We start from the raw sequence: 27,737 nt of genomic DNA on the forward strand, positions 1-27,737 counted from the left end.
GGTTGACTTCTGGGTGAGAAATGAATGGAAGGCAATTATTAGGTTTGTCATTAGATTTATCACCGGTATCACATTTTGGCCGACAGTGTGGTTTCATAATTTGTCAGTATGATATGGATGTAAAATTTGGCTGAATAGTTTAAATGTCCTTTACTTTAGCAGTAAGAGAGTAGTGAAGGTTGCAATAAGGGCTGTAAATAGAGAGGGATTTTGTAAAAGTTCTGAGGACAGGCGAATTGTGTAACAAACTCACCCCTCATATCTCTGGTTACAAGTTTGATGGCTGAGAGTGGTTTCCTTGCGTTTCTCGTCATTGTACTTGTCATCATTGTTTGTGTTTCCTTGAAAACAGGCTTAAATGTGGTGAGATTGTGCAGCATGCAGCTTGCCACTATGATATGTGCCACGCCCCTCTGTGGAGCACATTTTCAGGAGTCTTGGACATGTCAAGGCATTTGCTTGGACATCTGGATTTACTTGCTTGGCTTTTAATTATGTGTGGTGGGTTATTTGGAGTTGAAACAAGCCATTATGGTTTCATTTTCATAATGGAACACTGTCACAGGATAAGTGCATTGTCATGGTAGTTCAAGTACTTTATACAAATTTTATATGGACTTGTTTCTGTGATTGGACATCATTCTTATACTTACAACTTGTATTTCAGTGTCCTTGAGGCAACATGTGTGTCGTACATCACACTTTTGATGCAGTAGAAGTCAGTCATTGATGCAAAACCCTGACCATTCTCATGCTGGCTGTTTAAGTCAATGTGGAGAATGTATAAGCAAACACTGGTGAATTTGCTTATTGTAGCTGTGTGTTGCTGGGAGATGCAATCCTCTGTAGTAGAATGGAAGGAGTTAATGGCATAGAAATGAAAGGCTGTGACTGATTGAGAACCACTGGCAAAGGCAATCCCCTGGCCCAGTAGGCAGCAGATCCTGTCACTGTGGTCTGCAGAGGTAAGCTGCAGCCCTCCTCAAGGTATTCAGCTTTTCTGCTGCAGATTGTTTGAGGAATGTGACTCTTAGCCTGACACACATTGTGCTGGGTAGGACCTCTTGCAAGCAATACCCCAAACCTCAGACTTGCAATAGTTCCAATTATCAGCCAGTGTTGGTTTCTGGCACTGATGCTATTCTTCTGGCATTAGATGTCCCTCTATCCAAAATAAGTTAGCAACAAGAACAGTCATGATCAGCAGTGACAAGGTAATATGGTAAAGAATGTGAAAAATAATTAACTTGGATACGAGAGACTCCTTTGGCGACCCAAAAAACATGATGGCACACCCATCCTCTCATGCAGCTCCTTACCCCATTCAGCAGTGATTCACTCAGAGCCTGGCTGCTTAAAATTGCTGTGAAGTCATCTGGCCCAGTTGATTTGCTGACCCCCATGGCAGATATTGATTGAAGAGGTAGTGAGAGTGCAGATATTCAAACATCCTGAAGGTGGGTGACACCAATATATTGGACGTCTCAGCCAACTGCATATATTGTGTAGTTAGGATATCAATGGGTAGAAGCATGTCAGGATACAAAAATGATATTCCTTTGCTATTTCAACCAGTCTCCCCACTCCCTTTTTGGTGACCAAACCCAAAACTGGTTCCTTAATTTGTGCTTCTGGTAGTTATGGAGGAAAGACAAGAGAATGCAATTTTCCCTTTGAACTTAAAACTGCATAAAAATAAAACTGCAATAACATCTAAAAGGTTTTCTGATTAACACGTACATTGTCTCCATTTTAAATACTATTGAAGCTTTTCAACTTGGCAAGATCTAGTTTTGAAAATGTACCAGAAAATGGAAATAAATAGCACATTTCCAAGGAGGCAGTTCACTATATTTTCCCAAACTTCACAGTCAGGAACAATGCGTCATGCCTTATGTAATGCCCAATAACAAGGTATTTTCTCATTTTAGGAGATATATTTGAATGTTTGAAAATTCAGCTTTCGTGTAATTTGATCTGTAAATTATTAGTGATTTATTTTAAATACTCTCACCATTGCAATTTGTATTGCAAAAATTTTAAGACTAAATTTGTTTTGCTAAATGAACTTCAAGGGTTAACATTAAAACCTTAACAGTTCCTCAACTGACAGTCTTCTTAGCTTTGTTGTGATTTGACAGAATTACATTTAATGTACTGTAAAGGTAAATTTTCACGTCAAGAACACAAATGCGGTATATTCCTATTGCATATTTACTTTTCCCATAGCAATTATGCTAATTTTACTTTTTAAAAAAAGAGCCAGTTATAATGACAAAATAAGCAAAGAAGGTTGTAGCCATGACAACGTACTTTTGACGCAGACTGCTGCTGAGGAGAATCTGTCGCTATTGCTTCTTTCATGGATAATGTAAAAATTCATTTGTTTTGCCAATGCTTCCTGGATCTAGAATTCCACTTTTTGGGCCTTACCCTAGGTAAGATGTTGCTACAATTATATTTTGGAGTGCTTACTGTAATACAGTGTAACTCATGAAATACAAATGACTGGTATAACCTATTACTGATATAATTACTACTGTGTAATGTGAGACATCAACGAATTGTGAATCGGGGCTTGTGGTTGCACTGCACTTGTTTCAAATAAACCAGGTCAGAATACTGACAAATTCCTTTCTATCCGCAGCCTACTGAAGAAAATTGAGAGAGAAACCTGGCGAGAAAGTGGTATTTCTCTAGTAGCCACTGTAACTCGCCTAATGGAAAGGTTGCTGGATTACAGGTGAGACTTGACAATTCTTGCTTTTACTGCATGTTGAAAAATTGGAAGGTGTAATCATTTTTTTAAACTTGAACAGAAAATTATGGTCTCAATTTGTGTATTTACATTGGTAATGTAGGAGCTGAAATTCATATGATTGTACACTGTTTATCATTTCACTGTTTTCTACCTAGCGGAAGCACGATTGTGGACTCTTACTGTTTGTGCAAACAAACAACTATTACATGGCCAACAAAAAATTTTTGACACAGTTTTCTTTTTTTATTTTGCGTTAAGTTCTATCGTTGCATTTTTTTTCCATCGTGTGGAACAATTTCCCTCATTAGTGTCAACGTCCTATTGATATGCTAAGAACTGCAGGGGACAGTGGTAATGTGAATAAACTGTAATTGCTTTCCATTTGCAGAGACTGCATGAAAGTGACAGAGGTTGATGGCAAAAAGATTGGCTGTACAGTTAGCCTGTTGGTCAGTATCTATTTAATTTATCTGTTCAATCCAAAAGGGACGGTTCTTGAATATAGCAATCATCTCCAAAAATCCTGAATTAAAAAGGACATTTGAATCGCTTGTAGTTATAAATTCAATTTGGTAGAGCTGTCTTTTAGGGTATTAACTTTGGCCAGCATGAAGCTGTGAAATGAGAGTTAAAGCTCATAATTGCCAATGCTACAATTGCCAATGCTACTGAATATCTGATCTTAGCAAAATCACCAGTGGTTAAATACCAAACTGAAATCTGGTTGTTGGCCACAGGGAAGGAACTAGTGGTTTGCTAGCAGCTGGTTTATTATGACATAGCTTTCATAAATTCTGGGCAAGTCAGTGGACTGGTTGAAAACGGAAGCAAACGTTTTCCTTAACTCCTGAGTGACGTTCAAGACTTATCTCGTTAGCTATGATGCTGCTATTGTTGCGGCTGTAGACAGCATAACTCATTCTGTAGTAGCAGCGCCTCTTGGCTTGATACTGTCAAATATTGACCTATGATAGCCTTAAACCTTTTGGTATTAATGACTGAAAAACTAGCTTTTGAAGTTGGCTTTTGGCCAGCTGGAGATTCCACCTGCAGAATGCGAGGTGTGACATAAAAGAGGTAAATCAGAATGCCTGATTTTTTTCCCCTTTTAGGGCACGAGGTCTTGGAGATGGCCTGCATTTAAGTTAGAAATGAAATCTAAATTGACAAGAGGGAAGAAGAAAAACTTGTCAAGCACATGCAATATAATTATCCTTTTTTAAACTTCAAACTGTTTTCTTAATTTTTGCATTATAGAGTTAATATTTAAAAAGATCATCCTGATATTTGATTATTATCACCACTTAATTCAGTATCACAGTTCGCAAGTTGTACATTTGAAAAAAAATGTCCAACTGAGAAGCTTGTTTTCACTGGAAGGATGGTAAAGAGAAACATGAAATCTACACCCTTGTTTATTCTCATCCTTGAGCTGTTTGTATCCTTCATTGTACCTCCCCTGCCTTGAAAAACAACCCATGTGAAGGCCAATCAGCAGCTGATGCTTTGGATAGGCATAGAAAAAGCTGTAGAGATGTTGCAATGAGGCCACATTCTTCATTTACCTGACTTGTTTATTCATGCCAATGCACCAAACCATTTTTGATGATTTATTGTGGTTTTGATAATCGTATGATCAAGTGTAGAACTTAGTCTGACGTGCATAGATCACATTCTTGTGTCGTCAGGAATGTTATTTTTGGCCTATTTTAATGTGTCATTTCCCTATGCTGAGAAAGTATAACATGGCAATTTGATGATTATGAACTCTGCAATGTTTGCGTTGTGGAGCATGTTATCCCGAAACAAAAAAAAGAAAGTAATAAAATAGTGTTGGTACATTAGGCATGTTAGAATAGATTGTTTTTATTCCAAGGACCTAAATTTGAATCAGGACGATAATCTTGTCTTCCTTCTGGAGAAAATGGTCCTGTGTGATCCTCCTAGTCAGAGCACAGTACAAAAGTGCCCACAATTGGACAGCAATTGAAAAGTCCCTCAAGGAAATCTAACAGAGGATCAAGGGAGGAAATGTAAAAGCTCCAGGGCTGCAAACTGGCTTTTCCCAGTCCTATGATGGACAGTTAACCAGGGAACTGACAAGTGGTGTGGGGAGGTCTGGATGGCATGATTGACAGTCTTTCACTGCTGTGCCATTTTTGACATGAAAGGTGGCAAATCAGCTGCCTGCCCAGAGCCAGGTCGAGCCACTTCAGGACTGCTTCCTGTCTCCATGGCATTTCGATGCTATCAGGATGATCCACTGGTGTGTAGGTGGCTGTCAGATAAGCCATTATCTGGCATTCTTCGGCCCAAAGGAGAATTGGTTCTACCTATGGTAAAGACACCATCTGCCCTTAGTGACTCCTCACTAAGGCCTGCCTCCTGGCCCTGGTCCCGTACCTCATTTCTCTGTCTGTTAAGGAACATGACCATCAACGTGCCTCATCCTCTCAATGCAGCTGCAACAACAATGTTGCTGCCTACGACTGGCCCAGCAGTGTGAGGAGATGAGCAACCATCTTTTGTGGCTGCTACCATGAGGTACCACTACCGATTGAAGCAGGGTTCCCACCCCATTGCTTTTGACCTCAGTATCAGGACACCTGCTGCTTCTGCAAAATTTCATCGGATGATGTTGGAAGGCTGAAGTGAACACATCATTGGAGGACAAAACATGGAACTTTACTCTTCATCTGGAGAGTTCCTAATTATGCCTTTGTGGAAACCATATCCACAAATAAGCCATGACCTTATCCCAAAAAATAACTTTGATTTTGCCCAATTCCACAAAAAACAATTAGCCCTCTTAGACAAGTTACTTAAAGCCACTTTGTAGTACAGAACTTGAATAATGCTGGGAAAAAGATACAACAATCAATGTTTTTCTTCTTGCACTCATCAAGACAGGCACAAGAGTACAAAATGTCAAAGGAAACAATAATCGAAACTGCATGAGAAATAATGGTATTTGATGGCAAACGAACTCTGGTCAGATATTGCTTTGGAAATGCACTGGGGAATAGTTTCCCCAAAGCTTAACGTTATTTTTTAAGCTTACAAATTGGTCTGCTTATGTTTACTGGAAGCTACATTTATTCATACATTGGACCTGGTTCTCTGTAGGCAAAAGGAATTTGCCTCAGCATTGCGTTTTTTCAATGCATTTCTTATGGCACATTTTGGCTAATCCGAGACAATTTGCATTTTGAGTTTAAACAAAGCTGTGGGGTGAGAGTCCCCCAGTGCATTCTCCATTTCAATGCCTCAATCAAACATTTCCAATCTTGCAACCAGTCAGTACCCTGTTATTTGAGCTGTATAAATTATTGTTTTCTTTGAAATTTGGGATTCTTGTATCTGTCCTGATGAGTGCAAAACAAAAATCTTCAACAACAGGTCTTTTTAATAAGCTACTTTATTTTCTTGTTTCTGGTTGTATGATTTTTATAGCTTAAGGTTACTATTTGTTTTCTCTGAATTAGTATTGTCAGCAATTGTATAATATTTTCTAATACAAGTTAATTTTTTTCACTCATTTTCATTACCATGGGGGTTTTGGAAACAATGTATCGACCTGTATCTGGCCAGTCAAGATGATGGTAGAAATTATAAATGATATTTGATGTCTTCTTTTGATCAAAATGTCTTTTTTAACCTCAGGTTAATTTTGAGGCAAGGAAGAGTGTATAGTGAGAAGAAGTCCATCAATCTTTTGCTAAAATTTAGCCAAAGGCTGCATATTTCAAACAATGGCAAATACATTCCTGAACATTTCCTCTCTATTGAAAAATTTTGATTTTCTTGTTCATTTATTACATAAAATGGTGGTAGAATGTTAAGTGTAAATAATTTCAGACTTTTGGACATTACGTTACAGAACTTAGTTGTTTACCTATTGTTATAAGACAGTATTTAATTTACAGAACAGAATACAATGTAGATTAATCTTTCTTTTGGTGCCATTCTTTTAGTATTTAAATACTGGCTTAGTAAGGATATCCTGTTACTCCACTATGCTTTGCATTTTTATATGATCCATAGTACTGTATTATTAAAGATGCAAAAGCAATATAGAGATATTTAATCACATCAATATTTTTATGAAATTTTATTCAGTATTTGAAATGTGAGGTTACACCAAAACACAGAATAGAAAGAAAGGTTTATGTGTAGATTCTTGTTTATAAGTTGAAAAAGAACTCTTACTGTAAACATTTTTTAATAACAGATTTCCAATTGATTTACAGAATTTTTATAAAACAGAAATAAACAAAGAAGAAATGTATATCCGCTACATTCATAAGCTGTATGATTTGCACTTAAAGGCACAAAACTTCACAGGTATGTTGTGGCTTAACAGGGCAATTATATTTAATTAATTTCTACTTGCTCAGTGGTTTTAGTTCAGGTTCTCTCAGAGCAGGGTATGAGTTGTTCATGTTTTGTTACCAAGAGTGAAAATTTTTCTTGACTATGCCTTCAGCGTAGAAAATGGCACTTGCTGAAAAGATACCTTTCTTCCAGCCTTTAGAGGCTGTATATAAATGTGAACTACTGTTATCTTCCTTGCATATTTGTAGCTTATTTTAATTTTGCGAGCTTGAATTATTTATCAGGATGATTCATCCTTTTTTTATGGCAAGATCTCCTTTAAGAAGGAACTGCTTGAGTTGCCCTGTCTTTCTTAAGGCTGATCACGGTGCATTCTTCTCTGAAATGGCAGATGAAACATACATTTCAACTCACACTTACATGACATCGAACCTGCAGCATAAACCCCTCATTACACTTAAAAGACAAGACATTATAAAGAGGAGAGGAGGAAATAAGACACTGAGCAATATTCCAGTTCTCAGGTGTGTGGGTTGGGAAAATGGCAAAGTTCTGGAAAAGTTGAAGCTTTTGTAAGTATGAGCATGAGAAGTTAAGAAAGACTTGAGAAATAGTTTTCAGATAGATGAAACGGAAGTAGAAGTGAGTCAGATAGCTGAGGTGCAAACAGGTATTGTGGTGATAAATTGGGTATAGAAATTGATGATCACCTCCTCAAAGGTTAGGCAACAATTTTATCAGTGGGAGACTTTCCTGCACATTCCAAACACCTCATCTACTGTTGCTCTCGATGTGGTCTCTTCTACACTGAGACAGGATAGCAACTCGCAGAACATTTCAGGGAACTTTGCTGGGACACTCACCAAACAACCCCACCGACCTGTGGCCAACCACTTCAATTGCCTCTCCCACTCCACCAAGGACATGTGGGTCCTGGGCCATCTCCATCGCCAGATCCAAGCAACCTGATGCCTGGAGGAAGAACGCCTCATCTTCTGCCTTGAGACCCTCCAATCACATGGCATCAATGTCAAATTCACCAGTTTCCTCATCTCCCCTTTCCTGACCTCCATCCCAGATCCAACCCTCCAACTCGGCACTGTCCTACTGTCCATCTTCCTTCCCACCTCTCCACTCCACCCTCCCCTCCGACCTATCACCGTCACCCCCTCTCCAACTGCATCTACCTATCGCCTTCCCAGCTACCTTTCCCACCCCCATCCCCACCATCCTATTTGTCTCTCAGCAGCCCCCACCCCCCACCCTCCCCGAGCATTCTTGAAGAAGGGCTTATGCCCGAAACATAGACTCTCCTGCTCCTCGGATGCTGCCTGACCTGCTGTGCTTTTTTCAGCGCCACACTTTTCACCTCTGATCTCCAGCATCTGCAGTGCACACTTTCTGGCAGTCAGAGACCGTACAGGGAGGGAGTTAAAATGCCAAAGATAGTAAATTTGTCCGCAATGTATTGGGTAAGTAAACACTTTTATGGTACAAGATTATGTTAGAAATGAGTGTTCCAAATTGAGAGACTTTATTAATACTAAGTATTTTTCAATACCCAGTGCACCCAGGGGCATGGTTTAAATTGATCAGTTTCCAAGGATTCGGGGCATCCGAGACTAATTGGAGAAGCAGCTGTGTGCTTTTCACACCCTACTCATGAGCAAGGAAAAGCAGGAGTGCCTCTCAGTGCTTGAAGGAATCCTTCAACCTACCTTCTACCAAACACAACCTCTTTCTGTCCATGTGCTAGAAGTCCCAATCTTCCCGTCCTGTCCTTCTTGCCATGACTGCCTTTCTTCCCCAGCTCCTCACCCCGAGTTCCAATCAATTCTTCTTGCTCCTTTGATTATCTCTGTTCTTCCCCACCTGCATCTAGCTCTCGGAAGGATGTTGGGAAACTTGAAAGGGTTCAGAAAAGATTTATGAGCATGTTGCCAGGGTTGGAGGGTTGGAGCTATTGAATAGGGTGAATAGGGAGAGGTTGAATAGGGTGGGGCTGTTTTCCCTGAAACTTTGGAGGCTGAGGGGTGACCTTTATTGAGGTTTATAAAATCATGAGGGACTTGGATAGGATAAGTAGACAGTGCCTTTTCCCTGGGGTGGGGGAGTCCAGAACTAACAAAGAACAAAGAAAATTTACAGCCCAGGAACAGGCCCTTCGGCCCTCCAAGCCTGAGCTGATCCAAATGTACTGTCCAAACCTGTCGGTCAATTCCTAAGCATCTGTATCCCTCTGCTCCCCACCTACTCATGCATTTCTCCAGACGAATCTACTGTGCCTGCCACTACCACCTCTGCTGGCAACCCGTTCCAAACGCCCACCACCCACTGTATGAAATACTTACAGCGTGTATCCCCCTTAAACTTTGCACCTCTCACCTTGAAAGCTTGACCTCTCGTTATTGAATCCTTCACCCTGGGAAAAAGCTTGTCTCTGTCCACCCTGTCTATACCCTTCATTATAAACCTCAATCAATCCCCCCTCAATCTCCTTTTTTCTAATGAAAATAAACCTAACCTACACAACCTTTCTTCATAGCTAGCACCTTCCATACCAGGCAACATCCTCGTAAACCTTCTCAGGACCCTTTCCAAAGAGTCCAGACCGTTTTGGTAATGTGGCGACCAGAACAGCTATAAATGCGGCCGAACCAATGCCTTGTACAATTTTTACATGACTTGCCAGCTCTTATACTCAATACCCCGTCCAATGAAGGCAAGCATACTATCTGCCTTCTTGACCACTCTATCCACCTGTGCAGCAACCTTCAGAGTACAATGGACCTGCACTCCCAGATCTCTCTGCCCATCAACTTTTCCCAAGGCTCTTCCGTTCATTGTGTAACTCGCTCTAGAATTAGTCTTGCCTAAGTGCATCACCTCAAATTTTTTCTGGATTGACAACCATCTGCCACTTTTCCGCCCAACCCTCCAATCTGTCTATATCCTCCTGTATTCTCTGACAGTCCCTTACGCTCTCTGCTCCTCCACCAATCTTCATGTCATCTGCAAACTTGCTGATCGTACCAACAGTGCCCTCTTCCAGATCATTTCTGTATGTTACAAACAACAGTGGCCCCAACACTGACCCCTGTGGAACACCACTGGTCACCTTTCTCCATTTTGAGAAACTCCCTTCAACTGCTACTCTGTCTCCTGTCGCTCAACCAATTCTTTATCCACCGAGCTCGAACACCCTGCACACCATGTGACTTCATTTTTCCATTAGCGGTGACCTTTACACCGCTGAGGCCAAACGCCAGCTCGCAGATACCTCCTCCTCCTGCCCCCTTGACCATGACCCCAGCCCTCACCCTGAACAACTTCTCTTTCCAATCCTCCCACTTCCTCCAAACGAAAGGAGTAGCCATGGGCACCCGCATGGGCCCCAGCTATGCCTGCCTCTTCGCAGGATATGTGGAACAGTCCATCTTCCGCAGCTACACTGGCCCCACCCCCCACCTTTTCCTCCGCTACATCGATGACTGTATCGGCGCCGCCTCATGCTCCCACGAGGAGGTTGAACAGTTCATCCACTTCACCAACACCTTCCACCCCGACCTCAAATTCACTTGGACAGTCTCAGATTCCTCCCTCCCCTTCCTCGACCTTTCTATTTCTATCTCGGGCGACCGAATCAACACGGACATCTACTACAAACCGACCGACTCCCACAGCTACCTGGACTACACCTCCTCCCACCCTGCCCCCTGTAAAAATGCCATCCCATTCTCCCAATTCCTTTGTCTCCGCCGCATCTGCTCCCAGGAGGACCAGTTCCAAAACCGTACAACCCAAATGGCCTCCTTCTTCAAGGACCGCAATTTCCCCCCCGACGTGGTCGACGATGCCCTCCACCGCATCGCTTCCACTTCCCGCTCCTCCGCCCTTGACCCCCGCCCCTCCAACCGCCACCAGAACAGAACCCCACTGGTCCTCACCTACCACCCCAACAATCTCCATGTACAGCGCATCATCCGCCGTCATTTCTGCCACCTCCAAACGGACCCCACCACCAAGGATATATTTCCCTCCCCTACCCTATCAGCATTCCCTAAAGACCACTCCCTCCGTGACTCCCTCGTCAGATCCACACCCCCCACCAACCCAACCTCCACTCCCGGCACCTTCCCCTGCAAGGATATGCAGGTCTTTGGACTCCTCCATCGCCAGACCACAACAACACGACGGTTGGAGGAAGAGCGCCTCATCTTCTGCCTAGGAACCCTCCAACCACAAGGGATGAACTCATATTTCACCAGTTTCCTCATTTCCCCTCCCCCCCCACCTTGTCTCAGTCAAATCCATCGAATTCAGCACCGCCTTCCTAACCTGCAATCTTCTTCCTGACCTCTCTGCCCCCACTCCAATCTGACCTATCACTCTCACCTTGACCTCTTTCCACCTATCACATTTCTGACGCCCCTCCCCCAAGTCCCTCCTCCCTACCTTTTATCTTAGCCTGCTGGACAAACTTTCCTCATTCCTGAAGAAGGGCTTATGCCTGAAATGTCGATTCTCCTGTTCCCTGGATGCTGCTTGACCTGCTGCGCTTTTCCAGCAACACATTTTCAGCTCATTTTTCCATTAGTCTACCATGGGGAACCTTATCAAACGCTTTTCTAAAGTCCATGTATATGACATCAACAGCCCTTCCTTCATCCACCAACTTGGTCACTTCCTCAAAGAACTCTATTAAGTTGGTACGGTACTATCTCCCCTGCACAAAACCATGTTGCCTATCACTGATAAGCCCATTCTTTTCTAAATATAAATAGATCCTATCCCTCAGTACCCTCTCCAGCAACTTTCCCACCACTGACATCAGGCTCACTGGTATGCAGATACCCGGGATATCCCTGCTACCCTTCTTGTACAGGGGGACAACATGAGCAACCCTCCAGTTCTCCGGCACCTCACCTCTATTTAAGGATGCCACAAAGATATCTGTCAGGGCCCCAGCTATTTCCTCTCTCGCCTCCCTCAGCAACCTGGGATAATCCCATCTCGTCCTGGGGATTTGTCCATCTTAATAACCTCTAGCCTACCCAACACATCTTCCCTACGTATGGCAATGTGATCCAGACTAATCAAACTTCTATCTCTCATCTCAACATTCATCAGTGAACACTGATGCAAAATAATCATTCAGAATCTCACCCATTCTCTCAGGTTCAACACACAGCCTTCCTTCATTATCCTTTAGTGGACCAATCCTTTCTCTAGTTACCCGCTTGCTTCTTATATAAGAATAAAATGCTTTGGGAGCCTCCTTAATTCTGCTCGCTAAGGCTATTTCATGACCCTTTTTAGCCCGCTTGATTCCTCATTTAAGACTGATCCTACTCTTCCGATATTCCTCCAGGGCCCATTCTGTTCTTAGCCTTATGTACATTTCCCTTTTCCTCTTGGCTAGTTGTACAATTTCTCCTGTCATCCATGGTTCACGAATCTTGCCCTTCCTATCCTTTGCCTTCAATGGGACATGCCTATCCTGCACTATCTTTAACTTATCTTTGAAAGCCTCCCACATCTCAAATGTGGAATTCCCTTCAAATAGCTGTGTCCAATCCACATTTCCAAGCTCCTGCCTAATTTTGATATAATTGGCCTTGGCCCAGTTAAGTACTCTTCCCTTAGGACCACTCTCTTCTTTATCTACGAGTATTCTAAAACTTACGGAATTGTGGTCACTGTTCTCAAAGAAATCCCCCACCTCGACTTCTATCAGCTGTCCTGGCTCATTCCCCAGCACCAGGTCCAATATTGTCCCTTCCCTCGCCGGACTATTGACATATTGCTCTAGAAAACTCTCCTGGACGCTTCTTACAAATTCTACCCCATCCAGACCTCTGACGTTAAGTATATCCCAGTCAATGTTGGGAAAATTAAAATCTCCCATCACCACTACCCTATTGCCTCTACATCTTTCCATAATCTGTTTTCTTATTTGTTCTTCTACCTCAGGCTCACTGTTGGGAGGCCTGTAATACAGCCACAACAGTGTAACTGCACCTTTCTTATTTCTTAGCTCCACCCATAATGCCTCACAATCCAAGACCTCCATAGTGTACTCCTTTAGCACAGCCGTGATATCGTCCTTGACCAGAATGCAACTCCACCCCCACTCTTCTCCAACCCCCCCCCCCCCCCCCCTCCCCTTTACCTCCCTCCCTGTCCTGTCTGAAGCATCTATATCCTGGAACATTTAATTGCCTATCATCATGCCCTTCCTTCAACCAAGTCTCTGTGATTGCAATAACGTCATTCTCCCAGGCACCAATCCAAGCACTAAGTCCATCTGCCTTACACACTATATTCCTTGCATTAAAGTAGGTGCATTTCAGGCCACCAGTTCTTTTGCGCTCATCTGCTCTCTGCCTACTCTTCCTCTTATTGATGCTATCTTCATGATTCTTACAGTTTCCAGTTTCCACCTTGCTGGCTACTTGCCTTCTCTTCTTGTTCCCAGCCCCCTGCCACATTAATTTAAAACTTCCCCAACAGCAATAGCAAAAACTCCCCCAAAGACTTTGGTTCCGGTCTGGTTCAGATGTAGACCATCCAATTTGTAATAGTCCCACCTTCCCCAGAACTGGTCCCAATGTCCAACAAATCTGAACCCCTCCCTCCTACACCATCCCTCATGCCATGTGTTCATCCAGCCTATTTTTTCATTTCTACGCTGGATAGCACTTGGTACTGGTAGTAATCCTGAGAACACTACCTTTGAGGTCCTCCTCTTTAATTTCTCTCCTAGCTCCCTGAATTCTTCTTTCAGGACCTCATGTCATTTTTTACTTAAATTGTTGGTGCCTATATACACCAAGACAACTGGCTGTTCACCCTCCCCTTTTAGAATACTCTGCAGCCGATCGGTGACATCCCTGACTCGAGCACCAGGGAGGCAACATACCATCCGGGAGTCCTGTTTTCGGCCACAGAACCGCCTATCTACTCCCCTCACAATAGAATCCCCTATGACTATGGCCCTACGAGTCGTCTTTCTACCCTTCTGAACAGCAGTGCCCGCCATGGTGCCATGATCCTGGTAACTGCTGCCCTCCCCTGGTGAGCCATCTTCCCCAACAGTATCCAAAACGGCATACCTGTTTTTGAGGGAGATGACCACAGGGGACACCTGCACTGCCTGCCTACTCTTTTTCTGTCTTTTGGTCACCCATTCACTTTCTCCCTCAGCAATTCTAACCTGAGGTGTGACCAGTTCACTAAGCGTGCTATCCACGGCAGCCTCAGCATCGTGGATGCTCCACAGTGAGTCATACCGCAGCTTCAGAGTCGTCATGCGGTCAAACAAGAGTTGCAGCTGGACACACTTCTTGCAAGTGTAAGAGTCAGGAATGTCAGACACGTTCCTAAGCTCCCACATCAAGCAAGAGGCACATGCCATGGGTCTGAGGTCACCTATCATTGTAAGTTTAGCTTTATATGAACTAATTAAACCAACAATGCACTTAAATATATGAAAAAGAAAAAATAAAAGCCTTAGAGTCTTTTTATTCCGGTGAGAGGAGGGGGCGGGATGGAGAGACTACATGTGTAGTATCTCGGGTTTAGCCACTGCCCAAATATAAATTATTCACTCCACCTTCTCTCCTCGCCGCTCTGTCAAAATGGAGGCCCGACTCCCGAGGTAAGTCCCTTTTTAAGTGGGAAAACTTACCCTTCCCAGCAGCCCTCACTTCACTCCACCTTCTCTCCTCGTCGCTCTGTCAAAACTAGACGACATGGATTTAAGGTGAGAGGGGAAAGATAAAAAAGGGACCGAAGGGGCAAAGTTTTCATGCAGAGGGTGGTGCATGTACGGAATGAATTGCCAGAGGAAGTGATGGAGGCTGGTACAATTGCATTATTTAAAAGGCATCTGAATGAATATCAGAATAGGATGGGAATAGTGCTGGCAAATGGGACAAGATTAGGTTTGGATATCTGGTTGGCACGGACAAGTTGGACCGAAGGGTCTGTTTCCATGCTTTACATCTCTATAACTCTATGACCTCTCAAAAACACTCAGCTCCCAATTGCTGAAGACTTCCCCGTCAAACTTTCTCACAACTACTTGATATTCAACAGACAGATGTAACGATAAGGTCTTACTGCTAAGTTCTCCAGGGACTCTGCGTCCCCAGCATTTCTGGATCTACCCTACTTACATGTGCCTGATTCCCTGCACTCTACCAGTCTACCTCTACATGACTGAGGTTCTTCAATCTCAGCGTCAAGTTAAGAAGCAGTCAGCGAAAAAGTGGTTCAGTCATGGATTGTCCAGTTCATCAGCGATCATGGAGCCAAATTGATGGACAGAGTTAAAACTATTTGCACGAAACAAAGACTTGGAAAGTAATTCACACTTGTGGCTCATGATGCAATGAGGGAAAATGTTACTAAGGGCAAGGATGGGGCAAAACATGGAACTGCAGGAAATAGAGAAGTAGAAAAAACTTTGAAAGAAATACACTGGTGATGCTGGAGTGGCTGAATGTGGTTCGATCATGTATGTGGCAGGAGGTTGGAATGGCCTGCATATTGATGGTTGTAGAACTTCAAATCTCAGAGAGTAACAAGGGTTAGTATATTGTTATTATAGCTGAATGAGATGTAATGGATTGCCTTCACACAAACTGTTCCAGGCAGAAGATAAATGAGAAATGTGAATATGCAGTGGTGACCCATTGCGATTTTGCATTCTGCTATTGGTTTTGAGGACTTTTTAGGTGAAAAAAATTTCAAATTGGAGGAGAATTTGGAGAGTATACAACTGGACAATTTTTCAAGACAATGACAAAAGCAGCAAGTTTTGAGAAGATTTATTGACGTTCTGGATGTGGGTTTGCTCGCTGAGCTGTAAGGTTCATTTTCAGATGTTTCATTACCATACTAGGTAACATTTTCTGTGAGGCTCCGGACGAAGCACTGCTCAAGTTTCCTGCTTTCTGTTTAGATGTGCAAGTTTCCTTGTGTTGATGATGTTACAAACACATTGTCTTGGACCCCATTTATCACCCACTGAGAAAAAGAACAGGAAATGACATCACCATAGGAAATGACGCCACCACAGGAGATGCCATCACCGACTCAAGGAAACCCAAACATATAAATAGAAAGCAGGAAACACCAGCAGTGCTTCGTCCAGAGGCTGACTGAAGATGTTACCTGATATGGTGACAAAATGTCTGAAAATGAACCTTCCAGCTCACTATATCCTGAGGGCAAAGGCAGTTGGTGTGATGATGCAAAATTCAAATCGAAAACCAATAAGAACAGAAATATTGTCATGTTAGATAATTTGGTTACAAATAATATGAAGTTAATACATTTATATTTTACTTGCTAAGAATACACTCATTACCTTGTTCAGCATATAGAATCCCCCCCTGTGTGGAAGCAGGCCATTCAGTCCATTGAGTCTATGTGACCCTCTGAACAGCATCCCACCCAAATCCATCTCTCTACTTTATCACTGTAATCATGCATTTCCCATGGCTAATTCAACTAGCCTGTACATCCCTGAATACTATGCAATTTAACATTGCCAATCTACCTAACCTGCGTACTTTTGAGACTGTGGGAGGAAACCTATGCAGACACTGGGAGAATGTGCTGACTCTACACAGACAGTCACCTGAGGCTGGAATAGAACCCAGATTCCCTGCCCTATGGAAAATGCTGACTACCCATGGATTGCCTCCAGTTAATATGCATAAATTGGAAAATAATTGCATTTTATTCTAACGTTTAAAGATAAATGTGATGGTAGAATGCATTTTCCAGGCACCTTATTTAGGTATACTTAAAAGTATATTTTGAACTTCATCAGAAAATTTGCAACATTTTCGGTTTCCATGACTTTCATAGTTTTGATAGTCTCTACATGGCAAAATTTAACAGTGAAAATTCAAAACATTTTCAAAGGAATACAATGAGATGCAATTTCCTCTTCCGTCCTAAGAGAATTTCTACAAGCAACAACATAGATCAAACTAACCTTTGTTCAGCTGTAAGCCATAAACATTTTTGAACCTCCTGCACATGCCTAATAATGTGGAAAAAGCCCCTGACAGCTCATTAACTGAAATTTAAAGCATTTTTTAAAAATATCATCCAAGTTGAGAATAGATAATGCATTTCAAAAGGATAATGTCAATTTTGTTTATTAGAAATGAACAATACTCATTTATTATTTTTATACTGAACAGGATGCAACAAATTTTGATTGGCTAAAAGGCATGGATTCCCTCTTCCTTAGAATCAGAGGGCAGGTTTGATACATTATAATCCAAAATCATATGATGACACACACTAACAAATGGCCCCATGTAGCAGGTGAAATAAATGAATATTGTATTATTCATTACCTTTTCATTTTAATATTATGAAACATTAACATATTTAAAGAAATGTTGTTTTGTTTTGTAACTTCACTCATGGTTTCTCATTCTGGATATCTGTTCAACACTATTCTGTAACACAGAAGCTGCATACACACTGCTTTTGTACGATGAGCTCCTGGAGTGGTCAGAGAGGCCTCTGCGAGAATTCCTTCATTACCCAATGCAGACTGAGTGGCAGCGCAAGGAGATTCTTCATCTGACCATCATCCAGAACTTTGACAAAGGCAAAGTAAGTTCAATAATTGCAGGTTATTTCTATATGCTAAGCTTTGCATTTGGTCTCCACTAACTGCTGTGCAAAGCAAATCCCAAATATTTATTCTCTCTCTCTCTCTCTCGCTTATTTTCAGTGCCCTTAAACGCTTTAAACCCAATTCTCAATTGCAAAGTCCTAATCAAATGTTGCTAATGTGTTTATGAATTTATTGATTCATTGTGTGCTTTTAGTCCAGTTGCAGTTTTTCATATGTTTCTGTTCAAGAATATGAAATCTGAGGGCTTTACATACCTAAGAATGCAGCTTTGCAAACTGTTAATAAATTTATGCCTTCTGCATGGCACCTCATCAAACATATATCCACGTTTTTACATGTGTAGGTGTTAAAGCACTGGAACATTTTTTAGTATCCAGGATGCATCATCTCCCCCGCTATTCTGCTGCCATTCTTTTCATAGATGGCGTTTCCCTGTTCAGTATTCACTGTCTATCATTGCAGTGTGCTCTTTGCTGTAATAGAGTCAAAGGTTATTGAGATTTATCGTTGAATGTTACAGATTCCTCATTTTTAATAGCTCAGTGCATTCTTCAGAACTGCAATTATATATTGTCGTTTCTATAAAATAAAACTGTAATCAGGGTTAAAGCTAACTATTTTAAGAGTGTTGGTTCAAATGCTTCGAATTAATATTTTTAAGTTGAAATATATTTCACCAATATACCTTGCTCCAGGATAATATTTGCAGTGCTTGATAAGTGTTCCTTACGAAACTCTATTCCTCAGTAAACTGATGACTACTCCTGGCTCTGAGATTATCTGATATTGTTAATGGTTCTCTTCCTTCAGATATTTTTTTTCTTCACAACTGCAGTCATCACATGGCTCATCAAAAAACAAATTTTTGACCTTTTTATTCTTGCTAGTTATTGCTCCTTCTTCAATCTGCCTTTCCTCTTTCTCAAAAACTTTGCATATGCCATTGTGTCCAAATACTTGCACATTTTATTTCAGGAACTACTCATCTGGATCCATCAAGTCAGGTTTCCTCCCGCCACAGTACTGAAATTTTCTTCTTCACTGTCACAATTCAAGTCCTATGTGGCTATGACCATGGGAAATAATCCCTCTCATGCTCCATCCACTTATACCTTTTTGATATAGTTTGTCACATTATCTTCTTTCTCGGGGCTGTTACACGTTCTTTCTTATTACATAGAACATAGAACATAGAAGAATACAGCGCAGTACATGCCCTTCGGCCCTCGATGTTGCGCCGATCCAAGCCCACCTAACCTACACTAGCCCACTATCCTCCATATGCCTATCCAATGCCCGCTTAAATGCCCATAATGAGGGAGAGTCCACCACTGCTACTGGTAGGGCATTCCATGAACTCACGACTCGCTGAGTAAAGAAACTACCCCTAACATCTGCCCTATACCTACCCCCCCTTAATTTAAAGCTATGCCCCCTTGTAATAGCTGAAAATTCATTGTAGCTTCTGTAGCATTACTTCTGGTGCCCCCTCAATGATCCTTTATTGGCTTCTGCCTAATTCTCATTGAAATGTTGTCTCCTTGTGAAATGGTTCAAAAACACAGCATCAACTTCCTTACGTACACTGACAACAGCCAAATCCTCCTCTTCACTGCAACTTTCAACGACTCTATGGTCTCCAAATTATTAGACTGTTTACCCCAACATCCAGGACTGCATGAACAGAAATATCCTTCAACTAACTGTAGTGAACACTGAATCTATTGATTTCAAAACCAAATTCAATCTCTTTCCAAAACTACCAACTCCATTCTTCTCCGTGGTAATTGTCTGAGGCTGAACTGCACAGTTAATACTTAGTTTGTAAGAGGATGATTGCCAAGACTACCTATTTCCACCATTGTAACAAAATCTGTACCCTCTGCTCCTCCTCCCTCCCCCACCCTTTTCCTGTCTTTAACTCATATTCTGCAAATCCCTGATCCTTGCCTTATTATTATCTCAAGACATGACTATATCCATATGCTGCTGGCTAACCTTCTACATTCTGTCTTCGATAGACTCAAAACATTCCAAAATTCTGCTGCATTGTCCTATCTTGCATTAAGTCATGTTTGCTCATAACACGTGTGTTCGCTGTTCTATCTTGGTTCACGTTAAGTAGTGCCCCAATTTAAAACGCTCGTCTTGTTCTCAAATAAATAGCTTTCCCTATCTCTGTAATGTCCTCCTGCTCTAAAGCCCTCTGAGAAATCTGTCATCTCCATTTCTGACTGCCTATACATCTCCAATTTTAATCATTCCACCATGTTTTAGCTGCCTCACCTTAAAGTTCTCGCATTTCTTCCCTATACTAATTTACCTTTGATTCGTCAGTTATGATGCTACTTAAAATCTACCTATTTGTCCAAGCCCTAAAGTTTCCTTATGTCAGCGTGTCATTCTCTCTCTCTAATCTTCCTGGGAAGGACCTGCGGATTTTTTATGTGAAATAGAAATAGCTCTTGTTGTCATAAGTGAATTGTCACATAAAGAATGTAGATTTCAATCAAATTGATGTGTTAATGACCATTTAATTCAACATGTAGTTTATCCATAAATAATGTATCTACAGAATTTGTCTTTTCAATCAACATTTTTTCTTCAGTTCCTATCATTCAATGAAGTGTAGCAGTTACCTGTTTACTATAAGGTAATGTCTTTGTCATAGCACGCAATTATAATGGAAGTTGAACCTGATTTTTGTTGATAATTCTGCAGGTCCAATGTTAGATATTGCAGTTTTGATATTTGAGGCTAATGCTCAATTGTATAGACCCATAGGAAGTCTAAACCACAACTTAAGTGTTTTGGTGAACTGGTCAAAGAAACCAAAGCAACTGAACTTTATTTGTGGCCTTTCAGTTGGTTTTGTATGTTTAAAATTTCTGGGCCTGAACTTTAAGGTCACTTTCTATTCCTATAGCTCCATCCTTGCTAACTCCTACGGTAGCCCACAAACCCACCAACACACTTAAACAGCAGCTAATGAACCCAGAAGACCCTACACAGACAAAAAGCAAAACTAACATCGTTTACAAAATAACTTGCCAGAACTGTAACAAATGCTACATTGGACAAACAGGCAAAAAACTAGCCACCAGGATACATGAAACATTAATTAACCACAAAAAGACATGACCCGCTATCACGCATATCCTTACATACAGATGAGGAAAGGCACCACTTTGTCCATTCTCGGACAAGCCAAACAGAGAGAGAGACAAGAATTCCTGGAAGCGTGACATTTCACCCGGAACTCTATCAACACACACACTGATTTGGACCCCATCTACCCTTCCCCTGAGAAAAAGAACAGAAAATGGCATCACCAACACATGAAATGACATCACCAACCCAAGGAAACCTAAACACAAATAGAAGGTGGGACATAACACCAGCGCTACTCCAGAGGCTCACTGATGATGTTACCTAGTATGGTGATGAAACATCTAAAAACAAACCTTCTGGCTCAGTGGTTAGTACTGCTGCCTCACAGTGCCAGGGACCTGGGTTCGATTCCAGCCTCAGGCGACTGTCTGTGTGGAGTTTGCACATTACCCCCATGTCTGCGTGGGTTTCCTCAGGGTGCTCCGGTTTCCTCCCACAATCGAGAGATGTGCAGGTTAGGTGAATTGGCCATGCTAAATTGCCCAGGGATGGGTAGGTGCACCAGTCAGGAGTAAACTCTTCAGAGGCACGGTATGGAATTATTGGGCCAAATGTCTTATTTCCACATTATAGGGATTCTATTCTATCCAATCTAAATTCCAGTTCAGCGAGCAAACTTACATCCAAAACATCTTCAGCCTCACCACTGAGATTTCTTCACACTTACAGCTTGAATTATCTGAAAATGATGTATAACTAATGTAGCTATTTTTTGTCTACTGTCATAATTCTGTCTTCATGGCTAAAGCCTTGGGCGAATCTAGTCAGAATGGTAATTCGATGATAGCAAGTGGGGTCAACCAATTTGCAAAATTATTCACAGCTGCAGCTGTCTTTAGGATGTGTGAAGTAAGATCACCTTGCAGTGGGACAAGAAGATTGAGCTTTTTTTCAAAAAACAAAAGTAAAAGAATTAAAGGGAAGGAAAGAACAAGAAGATAAAAAAAATATCTTTTCACTTTTTGAAAAGCTTCAAAAAAATGTCAACAGATTGTCTGATTTTTGCTAACGTTACCAAGAATAAAAACATTTTAAAAAACTGACAAAACCAAAAGAAGAAAATCCAAGGTATGAGCGTGTCGGCATGTAAATGAGGCACCTCCTGCTCCCACTCTCTGATGAAGGCTGGTGAATGGGGAGCTATGTGAAGTGCTTCCAGGGGTTGATGGTCTATTTGACACGAGCGGTCATCGTGGTTGTGGGTATGTTCACCGACCAGCAATCAACATTGCAGATTACCTGCAAAGAAATATTCAGCAGCTTTAATGTTAAATTAAGTGGCTGTGCTGACTTTGTTGTATGTTAACCTTTGATGTCCTTGAAGCAAATAGCGCATCTCTGCATCTGGTTCCTTGCTGACCAAGAATCTATGAAAATCTGTTCACACATTGTCCTTGGATAAGTAGAATTTTCTTACAAGTTCTGTAATATTTGAGTCAAAAATATTTTGCATTTTACTTAAAAATTTTATGAAGAAAGTATTATTTTTGATAAAACAAAATTGGCCATTATTAGGTTAGTGTGTAGGACTGGCAGATCTGTTTGGTTGTAGATTAGCAGATGTAGCTATCAAGCTATAGATATTTTAAATCAACTCATTCAGGTATGTTACAACAAATGCCTTGGACAGGCGAGACCTGAACCTTGACCTTGTATCGCAGAGGGGTCGGGATGCTCCCATTGTGCCACAGGGAAGGTCTTATCAAGCTGGAGATACTTTCCAAATCATTCTATTACTCTTACTTCTGGAGCAGGTGGGACTTGAACCCAATCTCTTGGCTCTGAGATAGGGACACTGCCACTATAATGTAAAAGCCCTCCCATCAACCTATATCCTTATTGATCACTTTGGCATGTGATATTTTGTGCATTAACTGCATGCCACTATAATGAACTACAATACAGGCGACAATGAAGAATACTTAATCAAGCCTTAAGTATCATTCATATAGCATCTGTCTGTTGACACAACATGCTTATGGTTATCAGTGCCTTTTCATTAATCCACTGCACTTCTGTAAAAGGTATTCAGGATAGTTGCAAGTGGACAAGTAGTAGATATGTGGGATTGTCATTGATGAACACACAGGACGACACAATGGTCAGTGGTTAGGAGTGCTGCCTCACAGCACCAGGGACCCAGGTTTAATTCCAGTCTCGGGCAACTGTCTCTGTGGAGTTCGCCCATTTTACCCATGTCTGCGTGGGTTTCTGCCAGCTGTTCTAGTTTCCTCCCACAGTCCAGAGATGTTCAGGTTACGTGGATTGGCCATGCTAAATTACTCCGCAGTGTCTAGGGATGTGTAAGTTAGATAAATTAGCCATAGGAATTGCTGGGGTACAGGGATAGGATAGGGGAGATGGGTCTGGGTGGAATGGTCTTCAGAGGGTCAGTCTTGACTCAGTGGGACGAATGGCCTGTTTCCACACTGCAGTGATTCTATGATTCCAAGAAATGAAAATGTAAAGTGGAAATATCACAGTTTTTAGAAAGTGTCCCTGACAATAGAGGTGGCATTAGAAAATATTTAAAGTTCAGGAATTCCTTATAAGATTTGAATTGAATCTTCTCACCTAGCCCTTTGAAGGTACCGCTGTGTGTTCCTCAATGTCAAACACATTGGAACATCCCTCACCTATAAATGTGAGATACACTGCATACATTGGACCCTGAAGGACTGGAAAGTTTGGTGTACAAACTAAAGTACAGCTGAATATTAGATATGGTGCATTATACAGGCAGCTTGAGCAAAACAGTCTGCATTGTGTAAAACAGTCTGTTTGCTGCAACTACCCAACTTAATATTTGTGAGATCTTCAACTTTTCTGATTGAATTGGCTATGCATGGACGATGACAAAGGCAAAATCAGCTTTTTGCATGAAGTTGACAGGAGATTTGATCCTTGAAGACACCTAATTTTACTCTAATAAAACTCAGACAACTCTTCATGAAATAAACAACTGTCAAAAATAACTTGTGCATTTTGGAGAAAAGTCAACCCAAAAATATTACTTAGAGCACATTTCAGGATTTGATTTCAGGATTAACGAGGAAAGCTCAATTTCAGATTCACCTCTGGTCATTTTTAAAATATAATTCCTTTTTCCACAATCGGATTTCAAGCTTTTTCTAAGTCTTGATCTTGTGTTTGGAGTTTCAAATTTGTCCTATTGCTGAGTGCTATTGTACGTTAAACATGAAAATCTATGTGAAACTAATTTACAATGAGCCATCTCCATATCTCATTCCTTGGTTCCAATAATAACTCATGTCAAACTTCAAAATGCTTTCCACAGGTATCGATAGGTAATAACTCAATACCTTTCACTTTACATCATGGCATTGAATTCTGTTCAGTTTTAGACTGGGTCCTTAATTTAAACCCCACTATTTGCAGATTGCATTTAATTGATACCAAGATGTTCAAACATGAATACTCTTTGACCTATTACCTTTGCATCTTTCAAGCACAAATGATCCCATTGGTGGTAAGATCATTTGGCATTGCTCCTCAGGTAATTGCAAACAAACCAATTCACCAAGGAACAGTTTTGAAGGACTGAAGTATATCATTTCTGATGTATCATTAACTAACAAGCAAATCACTATTGTATTATAGAGTCATAGAGATGTATAGCATGGAAACAGACCTTTCAGTCCAACCCATCCATGCCGACCAGATATCCCCACCCAATCTAGTCCCATCTGACAGCACCCGGCCCAAATCCCTCCAAACCTTTCCTATTCATATACCCATCCAAATGCCTCTTAAATGTTGCAATTGTACCAGCCTCCACCACATCCTCTGGCAGCTCATTCCATACACCTACCACTCTCTGTATGAAAAGGTTGCCCCTTAGGTCTCTCTTATGTCTTTCCCCTCTCACCCTAAACCTATGCCCTTTAGTTCTGGACTCCCTGACCCCAGGGAATAGACTTTGTCTATTTATCCTATCCATGCCCCTCAATTTTGTAAACCTCTATAAGGTCACCCCATAGCCTCCAACGCTCCAGGAAAAACAGCCCCTTTCAAGTTTCACATCTTTCCGATAGGAAGGAGACCAGAATTGCATGCGATATTCCAACAGTGGCCTAACCAATGAACTGTACAGCCGCAACATGATCTCCCAACTCCTGTATTCCATACTCTGACCAATAAAGGAAAGCATACCAAATGACGCCTTCACTATCCTATCTACCTGCAACTCCTCCACTTTCAAGGAGCTATGAACCTGCACTCCAAGGTCTCTTTGTTCAGCAACGCTCCCTAGGACCTTACCATTAGGTGTATAATCTTGCTAAGATTTGCTTTCCCAAAATGCAGCACCTTGCATTTATCTGAATTAAACTCCATCTGCCACTTCTCAGCCATTGGCCCATCTGGTCCAGATCCTGTTGTAATCTGAGGTAACCTTCATCACTGCCCACTGCACCTCCAATTTTGGTGTCATCTGCAAACTTACTAACTGTACCTCTTATGCTCGCATCCAAATCATTTATGTAAATGACAAAAAAGTACAGGACCCAGCACCGATCCTTGTGGCATTCTACTGGTCACAGGTCTCCAGTCTGAAAAACAACCCTCCACCACCACCACCCTCTGTCTTCTACCTTTTGAGCCAGTTCTGTATCCAAATGGCTAGTTCTCCCTCTATTCTGTGAGATCTTACCTTGCTAACCAGTCTCCCATGGGGAACCTTGTTGAACACCTTCCTGAAGTCCATATAGGTCACATCTACTGCTCTGCCCTCCTCAATCCTCTTTGAGTTTTTTTGAAAAAGTAACAATCAAGTTTGTGAGACATGATTTCCCACGCACAGCGCCATGTTGACTAATCTAATCAGTCCTTGCCTTTCCAAATACACGTACATCCTACCCTTCAGAGTTCCCTCCAGCAACTTGCCCACCACTGACGTCAGGCTCACTGGTCTATAGTTCCCTGGCTTGTCCTTACCACCCTTCTTAAACAGTGGCACCACGATAGCCAACATTCAGTCTTCCAGCACCTCACCTGTGACTATCGATGATACAAATTAGGACAGATGCCATTCACTGGTATGATATCCTTAGTCTTAGTGGTATGTAAAGGCCAATAATATTTACCCTTATCTCAGTGTGTCAAAGACTACATGGACAAGCATCCTGGATCTGTCCTTGACCCAAGAACTGATATCTGATCCTCACGAAACAATGTAGTCAATTAGCAAAGCTATGAACGCAGCAGATTAGTGGATCTACACTGCATAATGCATCCAAACTATTGCTGGAAGCAGAACCAGAGTGCCATTGGAATGTGACCAGCCTTTAAGCATTTAGTTGTAAGTCAGCCAGAGGATCCAAATATCAAACAGGAACTGCACACAGCATAATTTCAGTTTTGCGCAGTTTATTTTTCTCCATCAGCCAACTATTTGACCTTTGTGCAAACCGAAGAAATTCATGTCTATATTCTGTTTGCCCAAGATGGTGTGGAGACTTGCACAGTGAGTAAATTCAGACAGATTGGGCATCGGTTGGCAAATGATGAATCACAACAATCCCAGTGTGTACAGGGAGATGACTAGAATTTAACCAACTAAAGTCATGCAGCCTATTAAAATAGAACTTCCTGCTATTTGCCCAGCTAGGACCATCCAAGCTGTCAGTGTATTCGCTTTCAAACTTGTTTGAAGTGGGAACAGTGCTGACTCCCATTGAAAAGACAATGTTCCATTAATAACTCAGGATAGCCAGTCAATTATCAATGGTGATTTAGAGTGCAGCAAAGCTACTTTGCTCAGGTATCAGCTGATTGAGTCTGACACGAAGGGTTGACTAAGCTTGGAACTTCCAGCACATCCTTTGGATGGTGCTCTGACTTTACAAAAGTACATTGCTTATCTTTTCCCCACACCAAACCCACTGCACACTTTCCCCTGTTTAGAAGATATCAGATAATTATTAGGTAGGTGTGCTTTATGGCAACAGAAACTGGATGGCCTTTATCTGCTCTGATCAATCTTCCTGTTCATTACTTCAGTTATGATGCTACATAGAGACTTTTGTTAGTTTTCTTCCTGTCTTCACGAAGAGTTTTCTATATTATTAGAGTACAAAAATGGGCTCTCTTTTGTTCTTCCGTAGTGTTGGGAAAATGGAATTATCCTTTGCCGGGAGTTGGCAGACCAATATGAGACCTTCTATGATTACCGCAATCTGAGCAAGATGAGGGTAATATATCATTTAAATATTATCCTTCAAAAATACATAATACATAGCAAATATACAATAAGACATTTGATAACAGGAGGGACTTGGAGTGCTACATCTGATGTACCATTCACACAGTTTTATTTGTGCATTCATTATTCAGATGATGGAGGCTGCTTTCTATGATAAAATAATGGATCAACAGCGTTTGGAACCTGAGTTTTTCAGGGTTGGATTTTATGGGAAAAAATTTCCTTTCTTCTTAAGAGTGAGTACATGATATAAAATGTATGTGATTTAAAATTAGAAATTCATTTGCCAAAAATACAATGTAAATGTGTAAAGGTAGTAATTAAACTTTAGCGAATGGTTCATTTGTTAAAGATTTTGTTAGCAAATGATGAGTTTTGACAGTATAATAATTGCACAGAAAGAAGAGCATTTGTCTGAGTAAGAAGTATTGCATTAATGTGATATGTGGGCTGATCAGTGCTGAGCATGGTATGTAACAGAATCAGGAGGGAAAAAGAGAGATTCGAAGCTAGATTCTCAAACACCACGAACTAGCTTTTTAATTATGGAGTACGAGATAGAAATCTTAAACCAG

At 41.4% G+C, this 27,737-nt stretch overlaps 1 protein-coding gene across 7 annotated transcripts in view; it reads left to right on the forward strand.

Annotated features, from left to right (window-relative positions):
• LOC122559665 (dedicator of cytokinesis protein 4-like) overlaps positions 1-27,737 on the forward strand; it is a 569,310-nt gene that overhangs the window by 443,023 nt on the left and 98,550 nt on the right. For 5 of the 7 annotated variants that reach the window (XM_043709516.2, XM_043709519.2, XM_043709517.2 and 2 more), the window contains exons 33-39: positions 2,412-2,438; positions 2,648-2,743; positions 3,150-3,210; positions 7,012-7,105; positions 17,595-17,743; positions 27,065-27,151; positions 27,294-27,398. In XM_043709516.2, coding sequence (XP_043565451.2) covers positions 2,412-2,438; positions 2,648-2,743; positions 3,150-3,210; positions 7,012-7,105; positions 17,595-17,743; positions 27,065-27,151; positions 27,294-27,398 — 619 coding nt within the window. The remainder of the gene's footprint in view (positions 1-2,411; positions 2,439-2,647; positions 2,744-3,149; positions 3,211-7,011; positions 7,106-17,594; positions 17,744-27,064; positions 27,152-27,293; positions 27,399-27,737) is intronic. The other 2 variants (XM_043709518.2, XM_087997226.1) reach the window with 1 other exon arrangement.

This window comes from Chiloscyllium plagiosum, unplaced genomic scaffold (assembly GCF_037043375.1).
Source record: "Chiloscyllium plagiosum isolate Xiang-an unplaced genomic scaffold, Cpla_swu_hap1 HiC_scaffold_19, whole genome shotgun sequence".
NCBI lineage: Eukaryota > Metazoa > Chordata > Chondrichthyes > Orectolobiformes > Hemiscylliidae > Chiloscyllium > Chiloscyllium plagiosum.